Raw genomic sequence first — 20000 nt, 5'->3', positions numbered from 1 at the left:
TAATCGAAACTTAAGTTAACTGAGAGGGTTAACGAAAGTTAACCGACTTATGAATAACGTCTGTCCCTCTCACGACATTATAACTATACGGTGATAAATCTAGGAAAAGACGGGGCATCGCCGACCACAATTTAGTTAAAACTTAACTAAATTTACGATCGTCTCTTTTCTTCATCGATATCATAGCTATAGCTATATAATCTAGGGAAAGGATAAGGAATCCCTAAGCACAAAATTTAATTAAGACTGCTAACTACATTTACGATTATTTCATTTATATTCTAATGTAACAATGTAAACGCTGTAGAAATGAAGAAATATCGCCGTATGAAATTAATCAGAATAGTTAATAAAATTGATTATATTCAGTTAACTCTAAGTTAACTCTGGATCGTTAACCAAAATTTAGTTAAGTCAATTAACTAATCTTACGAACGCAATTTCATAATTTTTTTCTTTTTTTCGCTCTTTTTTTTTGACGCTGCAGTCATCAATTGGAAATGGACAGAGAAAATTGTTAATCGATTTCAGCTGTGTTAACAAAATTTGTGACTGATCAAATTCTTTTTACGTTCGTCTGTGTATCACAACATGAGCCATAGCGTCCAAAGTAACTAACTTTGCTCGTTACTTAGCTCGAAGTTAGCCGACCATCGTTATCGGCGTAATTCGATCTCTTCGCAAGCTAATCGACGTGTCGACAATGATCCGACTTCTCCGTAACGAAATACGCTCTTCTTCTTCTTTTTCTTGTTCTGGAGCAGATTTCCCTCGTGAGTGTATTGATCGAACACGCATTACCGCCTGCCAAACGAACCGAAATAAGCGACCGGCCCAACGATGTGGGGGATTCATTCACCGGGGAACGCATCATTGCAACGCGCATCGCTCCTCGATGGTAGTCGGCGGTAGTGGATATCGCGCGAGCGAGACCCTCTTTCATCCGACAATCCGTTTCTCGTGCTACACTGCTCACGAGCTCAGCCACTAACGATTATACATCAGCACGAAATCTTAGAAATCATGGCTCAGCGCTGTGGCAGCAGCCCATGCCGCACGCCCATCCACCACGAGATCCACCACCGACATCGGCGACGGTCACAGGGGACGACTTAGAGTATGCAGCAGGAAGCCGAGCAGCAACTACTCCCGCCGCCTTTACTTTTTTGTCTCTGATCTGCAACAAAATGGCACACATACAATTCATTCGCATGCCCTCGACGCGACGTCCTGACTAACGTCAGTTCGCATAGAAAGAAACTTGAAGAACTGAATGGTATAAATATATCATGTGTCACAAATGTAAAAAAAACTTTGTACTTAGGTTTTTGTAAAGCAAACTCTCCGACCCAATAACTGAAACAAAGAATTCATTAGTCATCACAGCAATAATGACTAATTTCTTGCGAAAATTTTACTTGTACAGAATAATTAGTCATCTTCTCAATTAACTTTTATATTATTGAAATTGAATAAATAAAGATTTTTTTTTTAAATGACAATTACCAAATAATATTAAGCAATATTATTTAAACGGTCAAAGAAGTATTCCAATCTTCTTCTCTTTTGTTTATGTGTAATCAATGTGTTCTTTAGACACTATTTAAATGTCCGATTATAAATGCTAATTTTGTTTTGAGCATGGGGATTCATTTGGTATGTTTCATTTGATATTATTAATTTATTTACTGGAAACATGCAGCGGAGTTGGAATTTGCAGGGATAAGAATTGGGAAAACTCACGTTGGTTCAAGAATTAAGACGGTGTTTTTTTAGTTGATGTCATAGTTTTCGGGATCATCGGGCAGGATATACATGTACTCACCGTTAGGAAGAATACCTAGAAAGATGAAATGGGAATAACTGTCGCTTTTTTATTATTAATTTATGTAACGGCATAAGCGTTCAATAAACGAATACCTTCAATCTCTACAACAGAATCGATATTAGTCTTAAGAATCAATGAGAAAAGTGATATAAAATAATTTGGAGTTATATATTAAAAATGTTAAAAACAAAGAATCTAAATACACACAATGTATTTTGTCTGAATGTTATAATATCGTTGGTTATTCTAGATTGAATATAATAAATTTAGTGAGCATAAAGCAGTTATCAATTATTATGCAAACTGTAATAAATTAAATAAATGAAGGAATTATGTGCGTTTCGTGGATTATTTCCGTGTGAATCCATTGTTAGAATGTCAAAGTTTTGTGAACATATCGCAGTTCACTTCATCAGAGCGAGGGGCAGTCCGATACTGAACAGGCTGCTTCTCGTCCTGATGAAGTGAACATTGCAGTTCCCTTCATCAGGGCGAGGAGCAGCCTATTCACAAACGTTGGTATTCTAACAATAGATCTGGAGACGGAGATAACTTGCAAAACGCATAGTTTCTTTGTAGGAAGTATTCGTGGAAATCTCAAAAGTATTAATTAATAAAACACTTAAACAAAATGAATAAAGTGATAAATAAAAGTAATTTAACTCGTCCTACTTTTTTTTATCGTTATCAATTTTTTTGATTGTCTGAAAACACGCGGAAACAAATAATGTATCTCCTAAAAAAACTCTACGTTACTGATACTAGGATTACATGAAAGAGCCAATTTAGAAAGCAGGAAATTTCCATTGTGTTGTAAAGTTGCAACGTATTGTCATGAAGTTGCACAATGCATAGAACCTCAACGATTATCTTCTCCGTCGATCAAAGCTGATTATTAACTACCTGCCGGCATTTTATCCGTCGCATTTGTCGTCGCATCGATTAATAATTAGTAAACGAGTTGCTTATGATAAAGTTGATATTGCGACGTAAGGAAGGAAGAAAAAGGAGATAAATTGTCGGATTTTAGTCAATATAACGTATAACTACTGTCGTTAAATTAAGAATCACCGGAAAAGCTCGCAAAAGCGGAAGTACGCATGCCGGAAGGGGCAGAGAAATTGCAAGGGAAATGCAAAGAGTTGCGAAATATGCATTTTACACGAGATTATATTGACTTCGTACAAATAATAATGACGACGTTGCACAAGAGAAACTGATGATTACCCATTATTTGATGAGACGACTGATTATACCAATTAATATTCTAACTTTCACTCGATTGCACAGTTATCTACGTGAAATCAATAACGATACATGTGATTCTATTTATCAGTGCTTGTGCCGCCATGTAGGATGCGTCAGAAAGCGTAGATAAAGTGCAGATTTAAGGATTTCTTCGAAGTTGTTCTTAATTTGTCGAAAACGTCAAAATAAAAGTAATTTCTTAGCTATAGAGATAATAAAAATGAAAGATTTTTAATCTCTAGTCAAGTTAAATAAAGCTGCAAAATATATCTACTAACAAAATTCATTATTTTACACAATTATAAAAATGTAACAATACATTTCATATTTATATTATAAATATGTACATATATATAACATTTGCATTATAACAATTTCTACTGTATTATTCATTTTTATGTTATATTTATTCATATTAATTTAAAATAAATTTAATTTTAATAGAATTATACTTTTTAATTTAATACTATTTTATTGACTACAACAACTTTTTGACGATATTTTATGATATTTTTATCCAAGGATGTATTTGCAGAAATATATTTACGTATATTTTCAATATATTCCTGCATTCTTGATCGTCCTGTGTAAATCACTATCATTTAATGACTAAATAAAGCTAATTCCTTTTAATTCCGTTATAATGAACATCGATGGAATACGACATTTTCGCTATAACGAAGTGTGATTGAATCTTCGCGTCTAATACGCGGCTTGATGTAACGAACTTTTGGTGTAATAAATTCAATTTGGAGATCCACGGCGGCAGCTCGTTGTAACGAGATTTTACCGTAATAATTACGCAAACGCGTCACGTACCGACGCGATAGATTTAGTTTAGGTTTAGAACAGCGAGTAAACAAATTTAAAGAACGATAACGAGTGAAGATTTAACTGGATATTAATAAAAATGCGGTAGAGTGTGTGTATGTGTGTGCGCAACGTGTTTTATATGGGTCGCAGAGAATTAACCCTTATCCGCGAGTAATTTATTTTTCTCTGAGAATACTACAATATAATATATAAAAGCATAAAATGCACACATAAAAATACAATTAAAAACTGTAATGCACACACACACACATATAATATTAAAATAAAACAAAAAAGAAATTTCTGAAATTTGAAAATCTAGAAAAGCAATGTATCAAATTTTCCTATTAATTCTGGAAATCAATAATTACAATCAATTTCAGTTATTTTAATGACAATAATGGTTTATATATGCATACGTTATGTGAATAAGATTTAATGTAACATAATAAAAAGTAGATACGTATCACCCTTTAATTTTAATAACCTGTAAAGGTGTTTTAATTAGGATTCTTTGATGAAGTTTGTTTCAAACAAAGTTAAAAAAGCAAATTTTGTGCGTGTCTGGTGAAGAGTTTGTCGAGGAAAATGAAGGAAAAGGCATACAAGAAGTTTCGTAACGACCTTCACGAAGGAAGAGATAACATGGTCGCATCTCGCGAATTCACCTTGAGAATTAGGCTCCGGAAGATTCTCTCGCGGCACCAGATGCATCACCGTGGTTTTTCCGAAGGGAAGCCCAAGAGCACCAAGCGTGACATTGCTGTGCAGGAAACGACCCTGGTAGATTAGCCGCAGGATCTCCGCCTTGGCGACCGCCTCCTCTGCCCAGTCTGCAACACCGAGATAACATTTGCAGGATACTGAGAGTTCTCCCCAGCTCGATCCAGCAGTTTGCGAAAAGTTTTCGAAAGTGCCAAAACTCCTCGAACCTTAAAAAGCTGACGCAGATGAAAGTATTTGCAGTAATAAAAAATTACAGTAACGAAATGAGAAGAATACGAGCTCTCCATCGTAAAAATTGAGTGTGAAATTTTCTATAGTTCCATTCTTCACATAATTTTATAATTCTTTGATATTACAATTCAAACTCTTTTTTTTTTGTATCAATTTATTATATATAAAAATGATGAATCAACAGCATTATTTTTATTAAAAATAATTTTGTTCATTAAAACAAATAATACCATTAATGAAACAAATACTTAGGCTCTTGTTTTAATAAAAATTTATTGTTTCAAATACTGTTGTTAAATCAACAAGATCATTTTCAATTAAAATAATGCTATTGAAACAATCTTTTTTTTCTGCGTACCTACATAAAAAGACATCATCATATATATATTACTCTCAATAAAAATTTGTTCTTAAAATTTCCGAACTTTTTGTTAATTACACATTAAAATTTCGAATGTTATGTACATTTTCGTTAATTTCTCACTTTTTTCTGAATTGTTTAATCTCCTTAATTTAAAAAACTTTTAGCAGAGATTCTAATAGATATTCTCGAATACAGAGATATTTTATACAATAATTTTACAACTCTATTATCAGATGACATGGTGGCACATCGACAATGCATGGTAATAATTGTGGGTGGCATCAAATGCTAAATCCCGCTGTATAGTAATTATAATAATAATGTTAATATTACTACGGATTGGTGCAAGCTGATTTCGCAAATGGCAATGACTAACTCACCTTCCGGCCAATTTTCAAACACATGGTGTGCTATATCGCCCGCGGAATCGCTTGGACTGAATAGGAACTCTTTTGTCTTGCCACTGACGAGGATGAGGCGTAGATTTATCTGTAACGTGCAAAAATATTACGGTGAGAGAGATCAATTACAAAAGCAGAAATTTTATACCTAGATACATTTGATTTTAATCCGAAATTTTTTAAAATTCAATTTTTAATTTATGAAGCTGTAAATGGTGTACTCTTTACAGAAAGTAACATTTACATTCAAATTAAATTCCAGATATTTATTTTATCCAAAGTTACTACATTATATAAAAGCTAAAATATAATAAATATTGTATAAAATATGAAATATAATACTTATATTTAATTATATTTTTCAAAATAAATCGTAAAATTTTGCAATAAATGTCTTTTATAACAGCTGTTATAGGAACGAAAGGGTTAAACGAGCATGCGACTTTGAACCAGCATGCGGCAGCTGTGCACCGGCGAAATGATCAGGGACAGTCGCCCCCATGGACGAAGGCGAATTCAATTAACATCAGAGAGGGAGGGGTGCGAAGATCAGGCAGCATAAATAATTAGCAATGACGACAACGACGAAGCTGGACCGGTGTGCGTGCGCGCTCGAAGGGCTCGGCCACGACCGACCGCTCGTCCGTCGTAACCCTTTGCGGTCTCCGTGGTCGCGACAATCTGCTGTTAAAACGTTAAATCATCGTCCCCGAGCGATTTGCATTATCGTCCGGCCGCACGCGAAGCTTCCCCTTGGCATTGCAGAATTTTCGTGCTGGAGACTAGCCGACCGCGACCGGCTGACTGACTGTACTGCAGTATTAGAGCGGGAATAAAATCCGGGTGAGCATACAAATACGAAACCGTAACGAGAAAAGCGCACCGAAACATCTACGAATACGTTATCCGTTTTTCTACCCACTACTAATTTGATCATCTTCCCGTGAAAGCCTTCTGGGCGAGGGGGAAGAGGGGGTGGATTTGCAAATACCGAGCAAAAGTAGGTTTCAAGGAGAATGGAATTTCCATAGGGATACGCATTTTTCGCATGCGCTCTGTACGAAAATCGTATATAAGGATGGAAATTTTAAAGCCGGTTTTTCCTCCGGAGCGATGTTCAATAAAATTCTTGTGGAAAGTTTAACTTGATATCGTTCCACAAAATTTTTTAGTTTTTGCATTAAACCTGTTAGCAATGTCAAATGGTTCTTATATCAATAGAATTTCTTCGTGTAGCTTTTTTGTAGTTGTCAATTTTTACTGCGAAAAATTCTTTCGTATGTAGTTTGTTTTAGATTATATGCATCTATATACGGTGTATGTGTGTATGATTGTGTGAATAAATATAATTTCTTTTATTCATCTGTACAATTACTTCGTCAGAAATTTTTTTTACGTTTATAAATAGACCACTTAAACAAGCTAACATACAAAAAGCTGTATATGCTTTTATACGTATAAAAAATTGCTTTTATTTGAAAGAGGTGTGTGAAAACCCAATTGCGCAGTAAAATTTTCTATGTATTTATGGAGAATATTTACAAAGTACGTTGCAAAAATATAATGTAATGAAATTGTAGTCAAACAAATAATCTTTATTTAAAGTAGTAAGCAATAGGGCAAAGTTGTTGAAAAAATCTCTCTCTCTCTCTCTCTCTCTCTCGTACTTCATCAATATTTTATATTAATACTCACGGATGAACTACTCTACTCGCAATGTTTTAGAATTTTCTGAATTTTCAGACTGCCTATGTCCCTTGTGAGGTGACTAGTTCTGTGTTCCACTCGAGTACAAATTGCTGCAAGTTTTTATTCGCAATGCAAAACCACGTTTTCTATTGATTAATCGATCGAAAGAGCGCGACCAACAGTTCCGACAATTCGTTCATTAGTATCCAATAAGGGGGGAATAGAGAAAGACACTCTGTGTGTGTGTGTGTGTGTGACAGAGAGAGAAAGAGGAGCACTTCACTTCTGTTGATTTAGAATTTTAGGCTCACCGAGCATGCACAGAAGAAGTGGTCCTCTCTCTCCTTAGTACATGTAACAGACTCTCGAAATCCTCTCCGAACAGACTCTCTCCAAATCCACATGTGCGAATTCACGAAAGACGCAAGAGGGATTTCCGCCGAACTTTAAAGAGACTTATTCATGCACCAGTCGATTATTCAAGTCACATTGCTCGAAATCGCACATCTGTATATACCACAAAATCTTTTGCGTTCCTTTTCTCAATCGTTCCTCATTTATTTATGTATATAATATAGTCAATATTATTATATTTTTATGTTCTATTGTGTGATATCTTTTAAATTATTTAAAATACAGTAAATGCAGTTTTATACATAAAAAAAGATTGTGATATATTTTTCGTGGTTGAACATGCGAATAACATTGTCCAATATATTTTTTAGATATTTTAACTCAAAGTTAACAAAAAATGTTATTTTCAGTATTTTTAAATTCCTCGAAAACCTGACGTGATAGAGCAATCTCATTTACGGATTCGTTTTCAGTGACACAAAGTCTAAAAGAATCGCTTGGTTCCGTTGGTGGTTTAAAGTCCGTGCTGGACAGTGTAATTTATACAGGAGAAGCCTTGAATTCTAAACAGAAAACAACTTCTAAGCATTATAAAAATGAAGCAATTACACATTCTTAATAGGTCACTCTATATAACGGACACAGTTAATGCTGCAGGTACCATCACCTGGATATCTAGCGATGCGAATCTAATGATGTCACCATTGTCAACGACAAAAGAAACGAATATTTCGTTTCTTTTGTCACGCACTGTCTGATCAAACTTTCGCTGCTTTCACCTCGCGGAAAAAGCGTAATGAGTCATTTGCAAAAAAGAAAGAACGACCGAGATTTTATTCTTGAAGAGTTAATTCTGTATTCTATTAAATAATTTGGACACAAATGTTATTTGGAATACTGATATTATTAATAAAAAGATAACAAATATATTATAATTATTTTAAAAAATAATCATCAAAAACACAAGAATACAATTTTAAACAATTTAATCGTAAGTCTGTATGATAAACTTTGTAAAATGAAATTATTCCTGTGAAATGTGCCTTACATTAAAATATTATGTAATAGTAATTAGTTTAAATCGAAACCAATATATTTTATCGATAGAATCGTAATTAACTTTCACTTTTGCACATGAAAATGTTTCACAAATCGCTGAGTTAATGAAAGAGAATCTAGTTTCAAATATATTGAACTTTTTCGAAAATTTTACACTATTATAGCTTTAAGGGAATCTGTGCAGATTGCAAAATTTTTTCATTCGATTAAAATACGTACAAAAAAGGCGGGAGACTGTTGATTTAATGAGAAAATCAGAAAAAAGTTAATAAGTTGTGTAATAATATTAAATGTAATTTTTTATTTTCGATCCTTTCTCGATTTTCTTGTTGAATCGAATGTCTCGCACCTTTTTTAATGTGTATTTTTAATATATAAAAGATTTTACAATTTGTACAATGTCAATTCGAAATATTTTTTAATTTTGCAATGTCGATAATTTTGTCACTTCAGGATCTCCTTAATGATTAACTTTTTATGATTTTAATTATTAATAATTAATTATAAAATAATGCCATGATTATTATTATTATTATTAATACTAAAGAATATGTTTTAACAACGTTTGCCGAGCTGGCTCCCCCCTCACTTAACTAAATTTTAATAAATAAATTATATAATAATGCGCTATTTATGTTCTCAAAATCTACAAAAAAAGTTTTTGCGCTCATTCTGTTTAGCTAAAAAATTGTTTGTGAGGGGGAGGGGGGCCAACTAGGGAGACGTGTTTTAACATATTTCTGTAAAAATCGTACAAGTTTTATACAGAAATTTAATATTGTAACAATATATTACTTCTAATGTTATTCTTTCTAATAATATTATACGTTGTTCTAGATCTAGATTGTTAATTAAACTAGAGCATTATATTTTTTATAGTATTTTTTGTAATATTTTTTATAGTATTTTTTGTAATATTTTTTATAGTATGTAGAGGTTGGACTTTATTCAAGTTTACAAAAAGGGTAAGGATGTTAACTCAAGTGCGGATGTTATAAAAAGGCTGAGATAAATCTTTGAGCGAGTGCCGGATGGCGGATAATCGTTTTAAGACCTGAGTTCGACACGCAACTTCGCGATGAGTTTCACTAACTTATAATCTTAAAAGTGGAATCGCCTTAAATTAACCCGGCGGATAATAGCCGAAGCTCTATCAGCCATCAAGTTGCACGTGGATGTGGAAAGTATAATGAACGTCTCACTACCTTTCTAATGAAACGGATAAGTGGATTAAGAAGCTAATGTGCCATTTAAAACAGAATCGTAGGCTGATGTGATCTTTTTTCTTCATCACTGAGGTCGTAATCGTTCAGCTCATGTCTAAAAATAATGTCACATATTGGCATATATACGATATCTTCTTTTTTTAAACTCAACTTTGTAAATAAGAGAAGCACCACTTATGATCAATATAGATGTTGGAATAATACATGTGTATGTATTTAAATAAAATCTTTACATCAGATATATATGACGTGCCAATTCTTTTTCGGATTCGCAACACAATCAAGTTATACAATAATAATTTCTCCAAATCAAATTCAATCAGAGATTGTCAATTTGATGCTTGACCCCTCATTATTAGTCGAAATTTTTCGCAGTAAGTTCTTTATAGATTTTTAAAATATTAATAATATTAAATCAATGACCTAATTTTTAGTTTATTACAGTTATTATCATTGAAGTTTGATTGCAAGTCTGAAAAATAATTGATGCGCAGTCGTATATATATGAGGTATATAAATTTATTTAAATATATATACTCTTTTTAAATTCTTCAGAGTGGAATTCACCATCTAAAGAGTGAAAATTATACCATGAGTCTTGAAAAAGAGCTCAATTTTCAATCTTTAAAAGAGAGAGTGAGGTTCACTCTAAAAGTTTTATAAAGTAAGTACATGTATCCATCTGACTTTGACGTAAGTGGTTTTTTTTGCTCAATTGTTGATTTATTAATTTATTCATATGACAGTCTTCTTTTTATCTTTTTTTAGCATTAAAATATCTTGATAACTATAAGTCGCGCATGAGATTAAAATTTCATATACATAATAAACTACCCGTGTAATAAAGATAAAAGAATAAATTCTCTGTATTCTGGATTTGATTCTTGAAAGAGCTTCGATCTTTTATCTCTTATAGCGGAAAGACTCTTTAACATTTCAACATTTACGTGAGTGAAATATTAATAATAAGTTTGCTAGAAGAACTTATTATATTATATATACTAAACAACGTATACATATGTATACATAAGGGCTGGCTTATCTGAAAATGATCTCGTATTGCTTCCATTTGTCTGTTAATTAACTAGAATAGAGAATCGATCGGCATGTAATAGCGTCGAGCAATAGCGTCACGCTACGGAGATTTTCTAGGCTTAGTGGGAATGACGCGTAATGAAAAGGGAAGACGCGACAGGAGTGGGCGGGAAACAAGGATGCCGCGAGAAGAAAGAGCGGAATTGGGCTAATCGCGAACGTGTGTTCGCCGCGATGGGTTTACCTTGATTTTGCGAGCGCTCGATTCGCGTCACGAGGCGAGGTCACGCCGCGCCGAGACCGGATAACCAGGTCATTGGGGCATTCGGATACCCGAGGACCGCGAGTGGAACTACGCGCATATGCATGTAGAACGACCCACATCTCTCTACGCGCGCCCGCGTCCTTCGCCCGCAGTATATCGAAGGACTTAAACTTTTGACGCACAAACACGTAATAATAACGAAAGCACGCACGCATCTCCTTCTCGATCTAAATCTGCGGAGCAAGGCGCACCGGTATATGAGGTTTTTCAAGGTTCTTGCTTTCGTCGTCTATCAAGACCCACGCAAATTTCGAGACATATGTAGGGAACGAATCAATATTTATCAATATTTATCAATATTTCGCTCTTGGCATCATTTTCTAATCAAGACGAATATCACACGAATAAAGTGTTTTCTGACCATTTCGCCGTTTTACACAGAGTTATTCCAATAGGATACAATAGATATTTTCCGTTTACCCATTGTGTATAAAATTAATTTCAACCAGATATTTAATAATAGGAGATAAGTGATTTCTATATACATATTGAGAGAAATGTGTTTGTGACTCCAATATTGCATGATAAAGTAAGTAATTTTAGGTGCTTTTATCTTGTAGTTATTATTACTATAACATTAGTAATAATAACCTCATATTTATATTTATACGTTATATTTGTTTTACCAATTGTAACAAATGTATAATATAAATTATACAATAATTTCAAATATTAATATAGTAAAATCCATTTCGAGATATTAATATTTGTAAATAAGATAAACATTTTTATGTAGTAAATGCAATCGCAATTATAGCGCATAAAACTATTTTTTAACATTCGCTTACTATTTACATGATAATAACTAAAAAATATGTAAACCATTAAAAAACAATGACTTTTACGATATAATAGTTGTATAACTTCATATCATTGCTATGCAGATGATCATAACACAATGTTGAAGCATCAGTTATAATTTGTAGTTGGAAAATAATTATAATTATATAGTAGTATATATATATATATATATATATAGTTGGCACCGAAAATTACTATAAATTATAATTGAATTATCGTAATTGTAACCATTTTTTCTCTCACAATTAGAACAGGGAGGAATTAAAAATCCAGACGAATATTTATATTAAAAATATCTACAGAAATACACAGTAAGTAGAGAATAAAGATGAAATTGATATAATTAATCAATAAAGATAAAAATAAAGAATGAATTAAACATTGCCAGTGGAACTCTGGCTGCAGTATCGCTGCAGCAAAAATGAAATTAAACACCGTATAATGAAAAGCAACGGTTTCACTCAAACGACCGCGAGACACAAAGGCATAGACATGCGAGAAACGGTTTCGATCTAGTTTTTTCCTCTCTCTCTCAGAGAGAGAGAGGCGAGAAAGAGGAGGAACAGCAGTCTGGCACCGATCTTGCATTTCTCATCGCGCGGAGGCGCCGCGCTGACGTTGGCCAAGTTGGCGGGGAACCGACGCTACCCACTGCTCTATCTGTAGCCGCTATCGCCATTCTTGGCGACGACGGATTTCTTCATTGGGAAAATCGCCCCGGAGGCGACTCTTCATCGACGAAAATTTGATGAGAGAGCGTAATTAAAGCGGAGTTTCTTAATTTACTTGGTTAGCTTGGTATAGACAAAAGTTGGAGAATATTGGCAAATAATCCGAGGCAAGTTTTCTTAATACTTTGTTAATACATGTAATAGATGATGGAAGAGAAAAGAGGGAGAAGCGTATAAGACAACAGCGAAAATTCGAAACGTAGGTATATATAGAATCACTTATATAGCGATAAAATATGCGTGCGTGCAATTTTATGGAATATATTTTACTATTGATTCGATTTCTCTCAACAAATATAAAATTGCAAGATCCATCTCGTTTAGCAAGTTAACGGGGTGCATATGTGCACGTGCGCGCAAGTGAGATCTCATACATATTTTCCGAGATGGGTCAACGAGATACTGGAAATTATTCAGATGGAATGTAAGTCGCAGCGTATATATATCTGCAGCCAAAGTTGACTTCGCCTTTTCGTCTCGTGGCTGAAGAAATGTCTTGTCTGACGGATATCTTATTCGTCTGCTTCTCGCTATACCTTGGCGAAGTCTTTCTTTGTCGAGAAAATGAGAAACGGAGTGCCTCTCCACGAAAGACATCCGGTACATATACCCCGAGATTGTCATTTCCGGTAAATCGAATTCCGGCACTCGATAGGTCATCTCCCAATTTCGTCGAAAATAGAATCAAATAAGCATCAATATAATATAATATACAAACGCTAATATAATATACATACAACCACTACTAATTTATTATAGATACTTGAAAACAATTGATCGAGGTTTCAATGGCAATACAGTTGTTGATAACAACCAATTAATTAATTTACCGAATTATTCGATATTGTGTTCGTGTTTGTACAAACAAAGTATCACAAATATTAGGTTGAATCATAAATAATTTTCGTCTCTGGGAATAAATTGTAATGATACATTTATCACCTTAATGATTCATCATACTTGACAGATCAGACCATGTTTGAAGCAAATAAGTATTTCGCAGTCTTATAACGACGGTGCATGATAGCGTACACATCGGAATAAAGTAATAAATTTCTCAGTGTTGAAATAAAGGAAATGAAAATGTATATTCGTCATACCTAATTATTGGAGTTTAAGCAGGGAAAAAATGCTACGGAGGTAGCTAAAAAATTTACAATATTTATGGTCAAGGAGTCACAACAGACAGACAACCCATATAGGGTCCCCAGCAGGTAGCTAACAGTTACAACGAAATCAACGCTTACTAGCCAACGCTACGATTGTCAACAGACGGCGAAGGTTCTGCTAATCGGTACTAAGTCATCATTGGCAAATGACTGATTACAATGACTGAGCCAGTGCTGGGTCCGTCATCTAATACTTAGCCAGTACTGGACCGATTGTAAAATCCTATATGAGAAGTACGAAATTTCATTCTGGAAATACGTCGTTGAAAGTAGAACTCGGACGAGGGCGCTCAACAGACTTTGATGATGAAGCTTTAAAATCGTTAGTAGAATGCAATTGATGGAATGGCAACGAATTGCTGCAAATAATGGCGAATATATAATTTATTAAGATATAATTGTTGTTTTTTTATTAAGAAATAAAATCCATATACTAAAACGGAAATTATTTTTTTAAAACAGGAATTATCACAACTCAACCTAATATATATTTCGTAATTCAGATAGTACTTTTTTGCCTTTTATTAATTTGTAATATTTTACGCTTTTGTGCTATGAAAATGTGTCAAGTTGTTAAATCTTTTAAATCCAACATGTACATCTCCTTGAATATATACGTAAAAAATCAATGAGAGTGTAATAAATGTAGGTTCGGCCAATGCAAGTTAAATCGTTAATGTTGCTGCAATAGGAGGACCTTTTATCGGGATGATTAACTTTTCGACTACTCACTTTTGTCACGTTGATCTTTAAATTAAATTATGTTAAATTAAAATATCTTTTGACAAAATAAAAATGTCATCATGCGATAAAAAGATGGTCTCGTTTCGGTCATTTTGTTCTACAATTAATAGTATGCACCAGAATTGAGAAAATTTGAGAAAAGCACGAAAGTGTATTCTCTCTGTGCGCGAGCACGTTGCACCTCACACTATAGCACTCCGTATCGCATTTCGAGAGGAAGCCTTGGGAACGTGCACTAACCCCATGCATTGCGAGGTGCGGTATCTTTCGACTGCCTTTCTCTCAATTTGTTGGCGCTGCATCGTATTTTCTAGTAGAATAAACAGCGCAACACGACGACAATAATCTTGAATCAGCTTGGAGTACATCGTCGTTTGAAGATTGCCCATCATTGCTACTCAGATTTTTAATAACGCGCGACAATTATATAATACATTAAATATAATCTAAATACAATATATAAATTAATTACACACGTATAAAATATGTTATATTTATTGTTAAAACAATAAATTTAATACTTCGTACGTTTAATATAAATAAATATAAATAATATATAATTTTATTGACACAGTCATTCGTGAATCGGTTATTTCAAATACACGATGTATATACAAGTGCGATTCAAAGTATTTCAAAGTGTGTTGTGTGAGATTATTCATTAATAATCTCGCGAAATCGAGCCACATGCGCTTATAGCAAGTCATTTCCACAGTCTTCGTGGAATACCTCGAGCTGGCAATTACGTTAATTACAGGGTGACTTTAGGTTAATAAATACTAATGCTTCGCCATCCGGTGCGAACGTGTAATGGAGTGAATCGCTCTTAATCACTCCTCCACAATATATAAAATCAACAAATTCACCGCGAGATATGTCGCCATACGAATATTTGGCTATTTAGAAAATAATATTTGTAGAACACGTATAAAGTAGAAAAAAAGCATATTTTTTACAGGTTTTTCTAATATCTCATTATTTTTCAGAACATTTCGTTTTTTATCATATCTCCGCATGATTAAGAAAGTTTTCCTTTTATATATAATTATATATATATATATTATCTATTACTATATATAAATTAAATCTACATTAAATGTGTACCTTTCTGTCTTCAATAAAAAATTTGAATTTCTACGTTATTTAAAGAAACATTCTACAATATATATAAGAAAATATTCTTATTACAATGATCAAACTATTCTGAACTGCGTCAAAGATTATAAGTAAAAAATTTGTTCAAGACTTAGCTTTAATTCTCGTAATTCATTATTCCTGTTACATTTTGAGAAATACATGATGAAATCAGTACTTTGGAATTCGTAAAGCGATTTATCGTACCGGAAAAAAAATAAGAGTGACATAAAGCTTATCGTGACAGATATTGCGTTAATATTACCTTAATCACGATATTTGTTGTCGACGAACCAAACATCACTATTTGATTTCTTATCGAAATAATAATCAAAAGTGCCAGCTTGGAGCGGTATTATCGCATATATCGTGTTCACTGATATCGCCAATGCCAGCACCGTTCCATTCAGGTTAATTGAATTAAGAACTCATTTCGCTTCGAACAGTACGGCATTTACAAGCGTTATGCACAGAGCGTTAATAAACGCGATCTTTACTAATTTCATTTACGGACGCTTTTACGAATTCGAAGTAAATTTTTTTTATACACGATTATAACACCCAGATTATTATCGAAGCAATGCAAAATAAAAAGCTTTCTGTGAATCAACTAACTCGCGAAGGAGAATCCCTCATTAATTTCAAGTGAATTTTATTTTGGCAGATATTTCAGTTAATTAAGGAATAAGGTATAAGTAATTAATATAAAACACAAAATATAATAAAATAATCTGTAGATAATATTTAATACTAGATATTAACTTATTATGCTACACATAACAGTTAATTAGCTGCATTCTTGCTGCCGTAATTATTTCGTAACAACGATCTTTCTTGCATAATCTCGTGTCTTTTATATCTCGAGAGCAATGATATTTTTCTCATGCCTACCGTGGAAACTGTTTTCATGAGAAAACAACTGTTCAACATGATAACGACTATTCACCGAATTTAAACCGAATTTATATTTGGTTAATAAACGATGCGAGCGGGTGCGCGAGCGTGAGCCTATCGGAGAGAGAAGTCCCGTCCATGAAGCGAGCGCAATGACAAAAACGCCGTCGGGATCAATCGGGGTTAACGAACGTAATTCCTCGGTATTCCGTGGTGGCGAGTCCGTAAAAAGGTGGAGTCATACAAAGCCTTCGAGGGCGGCGCGAGGATGGTGGTTCCGAGACCGTAGAAATCCGCTTGTGAATCGCGTTAACGGGTCGAGCAGTTGAGAGATCGCTTTAAATGGATTGGCCGATATACAATCGGGTTAAAATACTACCTTTTAACATGTAACAGACATCACTATCATGATAAATCACGTGTCTCCTGTCTAGATATAAATCTAAATGTACATAGTCCCTGAGAGTTCCGTAAGTCATACAGGGTATCGATAAACAAAAAATCAATATTATGTATGTATCATTGAGAGATGATAAAATCTCTATTTGAAATTTAATCAATTCCAAGTATTCAATTACATAGTAAAATAAGGCAAAGATATCTTAAACCTGTGTCCTAATGTTATTTTATTTGGAGGCCCAAGAGTATTTTTTTCCAAATATTTCAAAGATATAACTTCTTGTATACGCAATTTTCGTGTTACATCGTACTATAGAAACGAAAGTTTTCTGATGGATAGAAAATAGAATTGTTGAAAACTCTCTAGATATTAACTGGACACTTCTCTGACTTGCGGTCCATTTTCTCCATTGTGGTACAGAGTTAACCCCGTCTTACGATTCATTGTTCGAAACATGATAAATTTCAGTCGGGAATATACCTATGAACCAATGCGGGTTATCGATTTTAAACAGAAACTGGACTCGTCGAAATTGGACTCTCAAAGCAAAACTAGGGCGCACATTTAGCTATTGGGATAAATAAACTTGTGTTAATATAGAGAAGAAAATATTTAATATATTTAAACTTTTAACATACTTTGCACACTCATGTACGAATATAATCCAAATAGACTGTGATTCAAATACGGATTATGTTTCAATTGAAATATTCTTGCAGAAAGTTATATATGTTATAGTCGTATAAAAGTTTCATGGGATGTTTTGAACAATTCTTCCCTATATAAGAAAAAATAATTATTTTTTATTTTCTGCTTTCTCTCTCTCTCTCTCTACTCTCTTCAAGGACTCAAAGTAACATAAAACAATTTTCAAGTTTCAAAAATCATTTAAAGTATATAATCTTACCATTTATTAGCTGCATGAATATTTTTGTCAAAAATAAATGGCTCAACTGAAAAATTTCGGGACATCGCATTTTATTAATTAGCAAATGAAGTGATCAGACGATAATAGTCAAACTGTCTGGATACAGTCTCTCTCTCTCGCGGCTTATATCATTTTCAGAATAAGCGAGTCGGCCACAAAGTGTCGTTGCAGCCTGCACTTGCAAATTTATCGATCGACCCGACACGACGACTAACGGGCGTCGTCGTGGCATTTCGTTAACGCGCGTTGAAACCCACTCGCAGAGGAGGAAGAGAAGGAGGAGAATGAGGAGGAGAAGGAGGAGGACCTAGTAGCACGCGACCTAGACCCGACCTTCTCCAAGGTGTGCGCAAGAGGGACGAAGAGAGAGGGTAAAGAGAGGGTGTCCAAAGAGAGTCCAGCGGCATCGAATAGTAAGTGCGAAGGACACTTACCCGCTAAGTCCGAAGGATAACCCTCGACATTAGACGGAGGAAGATTGGGGAAACAAGATGAATTCGCTTTATAATAATAAGACTCATCCGAGACGAGATCCATCCCTGCCGGATTTAATGGAAATTCTGTCTGGGCACGTTTAAATATTCCATTAATCCTGTACGACATGGATATAATGGATCAATGTATGATATTTGAAAATTTTGTTGTTAGTAATTAGGTTTATTTATATGGAAATTATGTATCCATTTTAGTGATGCATTCGAGCGAGACGAGACGAGAAAATATCAATACCGAGATTTGATCTCGACAAAAACAAATGATTGATACCATTTTCTCATCTCGATGGGCCGATATTCTCGCTTTTCGAGATTCTCGAATTTTATCGCGAGACATTCAAGAATATCGACCATCTCGTTTCAATTTCGTTTGTAAAAGACGAAAATGGAAGTAAATTCGCAATTTGCAAATTGTGTACATCAGACAAATGACGGTGGTAACGTTTATTTCTTATTCCTCCGATATTTCTCCGATTTTTTCGAGACGAGACCGAGACGAGAAAAACAAATGATATATGACAATCTCGGAAACGATATTTTTAATGATATACGAGAAATTCCGAGACGATATTCGAGATTCTTGTATCGAAATGCATCACTCTATTTTTGTATAACCAAATCGTCACTCTTTCGATATCACTCGTCGTAAAACAGGTATTTTTATTTCGAAACAAATGGAAATTCTTAAACATTTTAAATATAGATCATATACTTTCTCTCTCTTTCTTTCTCTCCTTTAAAAAATTAATTTTTCAGTTAATTTTTCGATAATATCTCTCTTCCGAATAGGCCAAATGCACGTTATAGACATTCGCATAAAACGAATTTCCGCTGACCGAATGCAATAATTATCTTGGCCTTCCCAAACAATTAGCATGTTCATACATCTCCAAGCGCTGCTACCATTTGTTCATGGCAATCACGAAGCCCTCCTATTCTGACACTCAAGACGTGTCAGAATAGAACTTTGCGTGAGGCGAAAAGATGATAGAAAAAATACAAAGAAAAAATAATAACATAATACAGAAATCTTAGAAGGAAAAAAGTTTAAAATTGAGGATTTCATGGGTATGTGAAGTTAGCACCCCAACTATAGTACTCAGGAGTTCTGAATAGAGTTCCCATTTCTTTTTGAAGAGACAAAGAGTTCTATATAATTTATAACAAGAGTTCCGCTTAATAAGTATTTTTAAACAATTTTTTAAAAATGGGGTGCTAACTTCTCATCGAAAATCGAGATCCAATAGTTCTGAGCGGCCCAATAGCTTCATTTCGTGAATACCTAGAGTTCCTGATACATAAAAAAAATTTTTGAAAAATAAAAAAAAAATTAAAAATTTTTGAAAAATCAATTTTTAGATACAATAGTTCTGAATAGAGTTCCTGCTTCCTCTCAACGATACGAA

At 33.9% G+C, this 20000-nt stretch overlaps 1 protein-coding gene across 2 annotated transcripts in view; it reads right to left on the bottom strand.

Annotated features, from left to right (window-relative positions):
- Positions 1-584: 584 nt before the first annotated feature.
- The window catches only part of UBL3 (ubiquitin like 3), a 44106-nt gene continuing 24690 nt past the window's right edge, over positions 585-20000 (bottom strand). The window contains exons 2-4 of one of the 2 annotated variants that reach the window (XM_018503697.1): positions 5591-5699; positions 4558-4722; positions 585-1177 (exon numbers count right to left, since the gene is read on the bottom strand). In XM_018503697.1, coding sequence (XP_018359199.1) covers positions 1113-1177; positions 4558-4722; positions 5591-5699 — 339 coding nt within the window. In that variant the 3' untranslated portion in view covers positions 585-1112. Of the gene's footprint in view, positions 1178-1650; positions 1841-4557; positions 4723-5590; positions 5700-20000 lie in introns of those variants that run through there. The other variant, XM_018503696.1, reaches the window with a different exon arrangement.

Source organism: Trachymyrmex cornetzi, unplaced genomic scaffold, assembly GCF_001594075.2.
Source record: "Trachymyrmex cornetzi isolate Tcor2-1 unplaced genomic scaffold, Tcor1.1 scaffold16, whole genome shotgun sequence".
Taxonomy (NCBI): Eukaryota; Metazoa; Arthropoda; class Insecta; order Hymenoptera; family Formicidae; genus Trachymyrmex; species Trachymyrmex cornetzi.
This window is presented reverse-complemented; position numbering and strand designations above follow the sequence as displayed.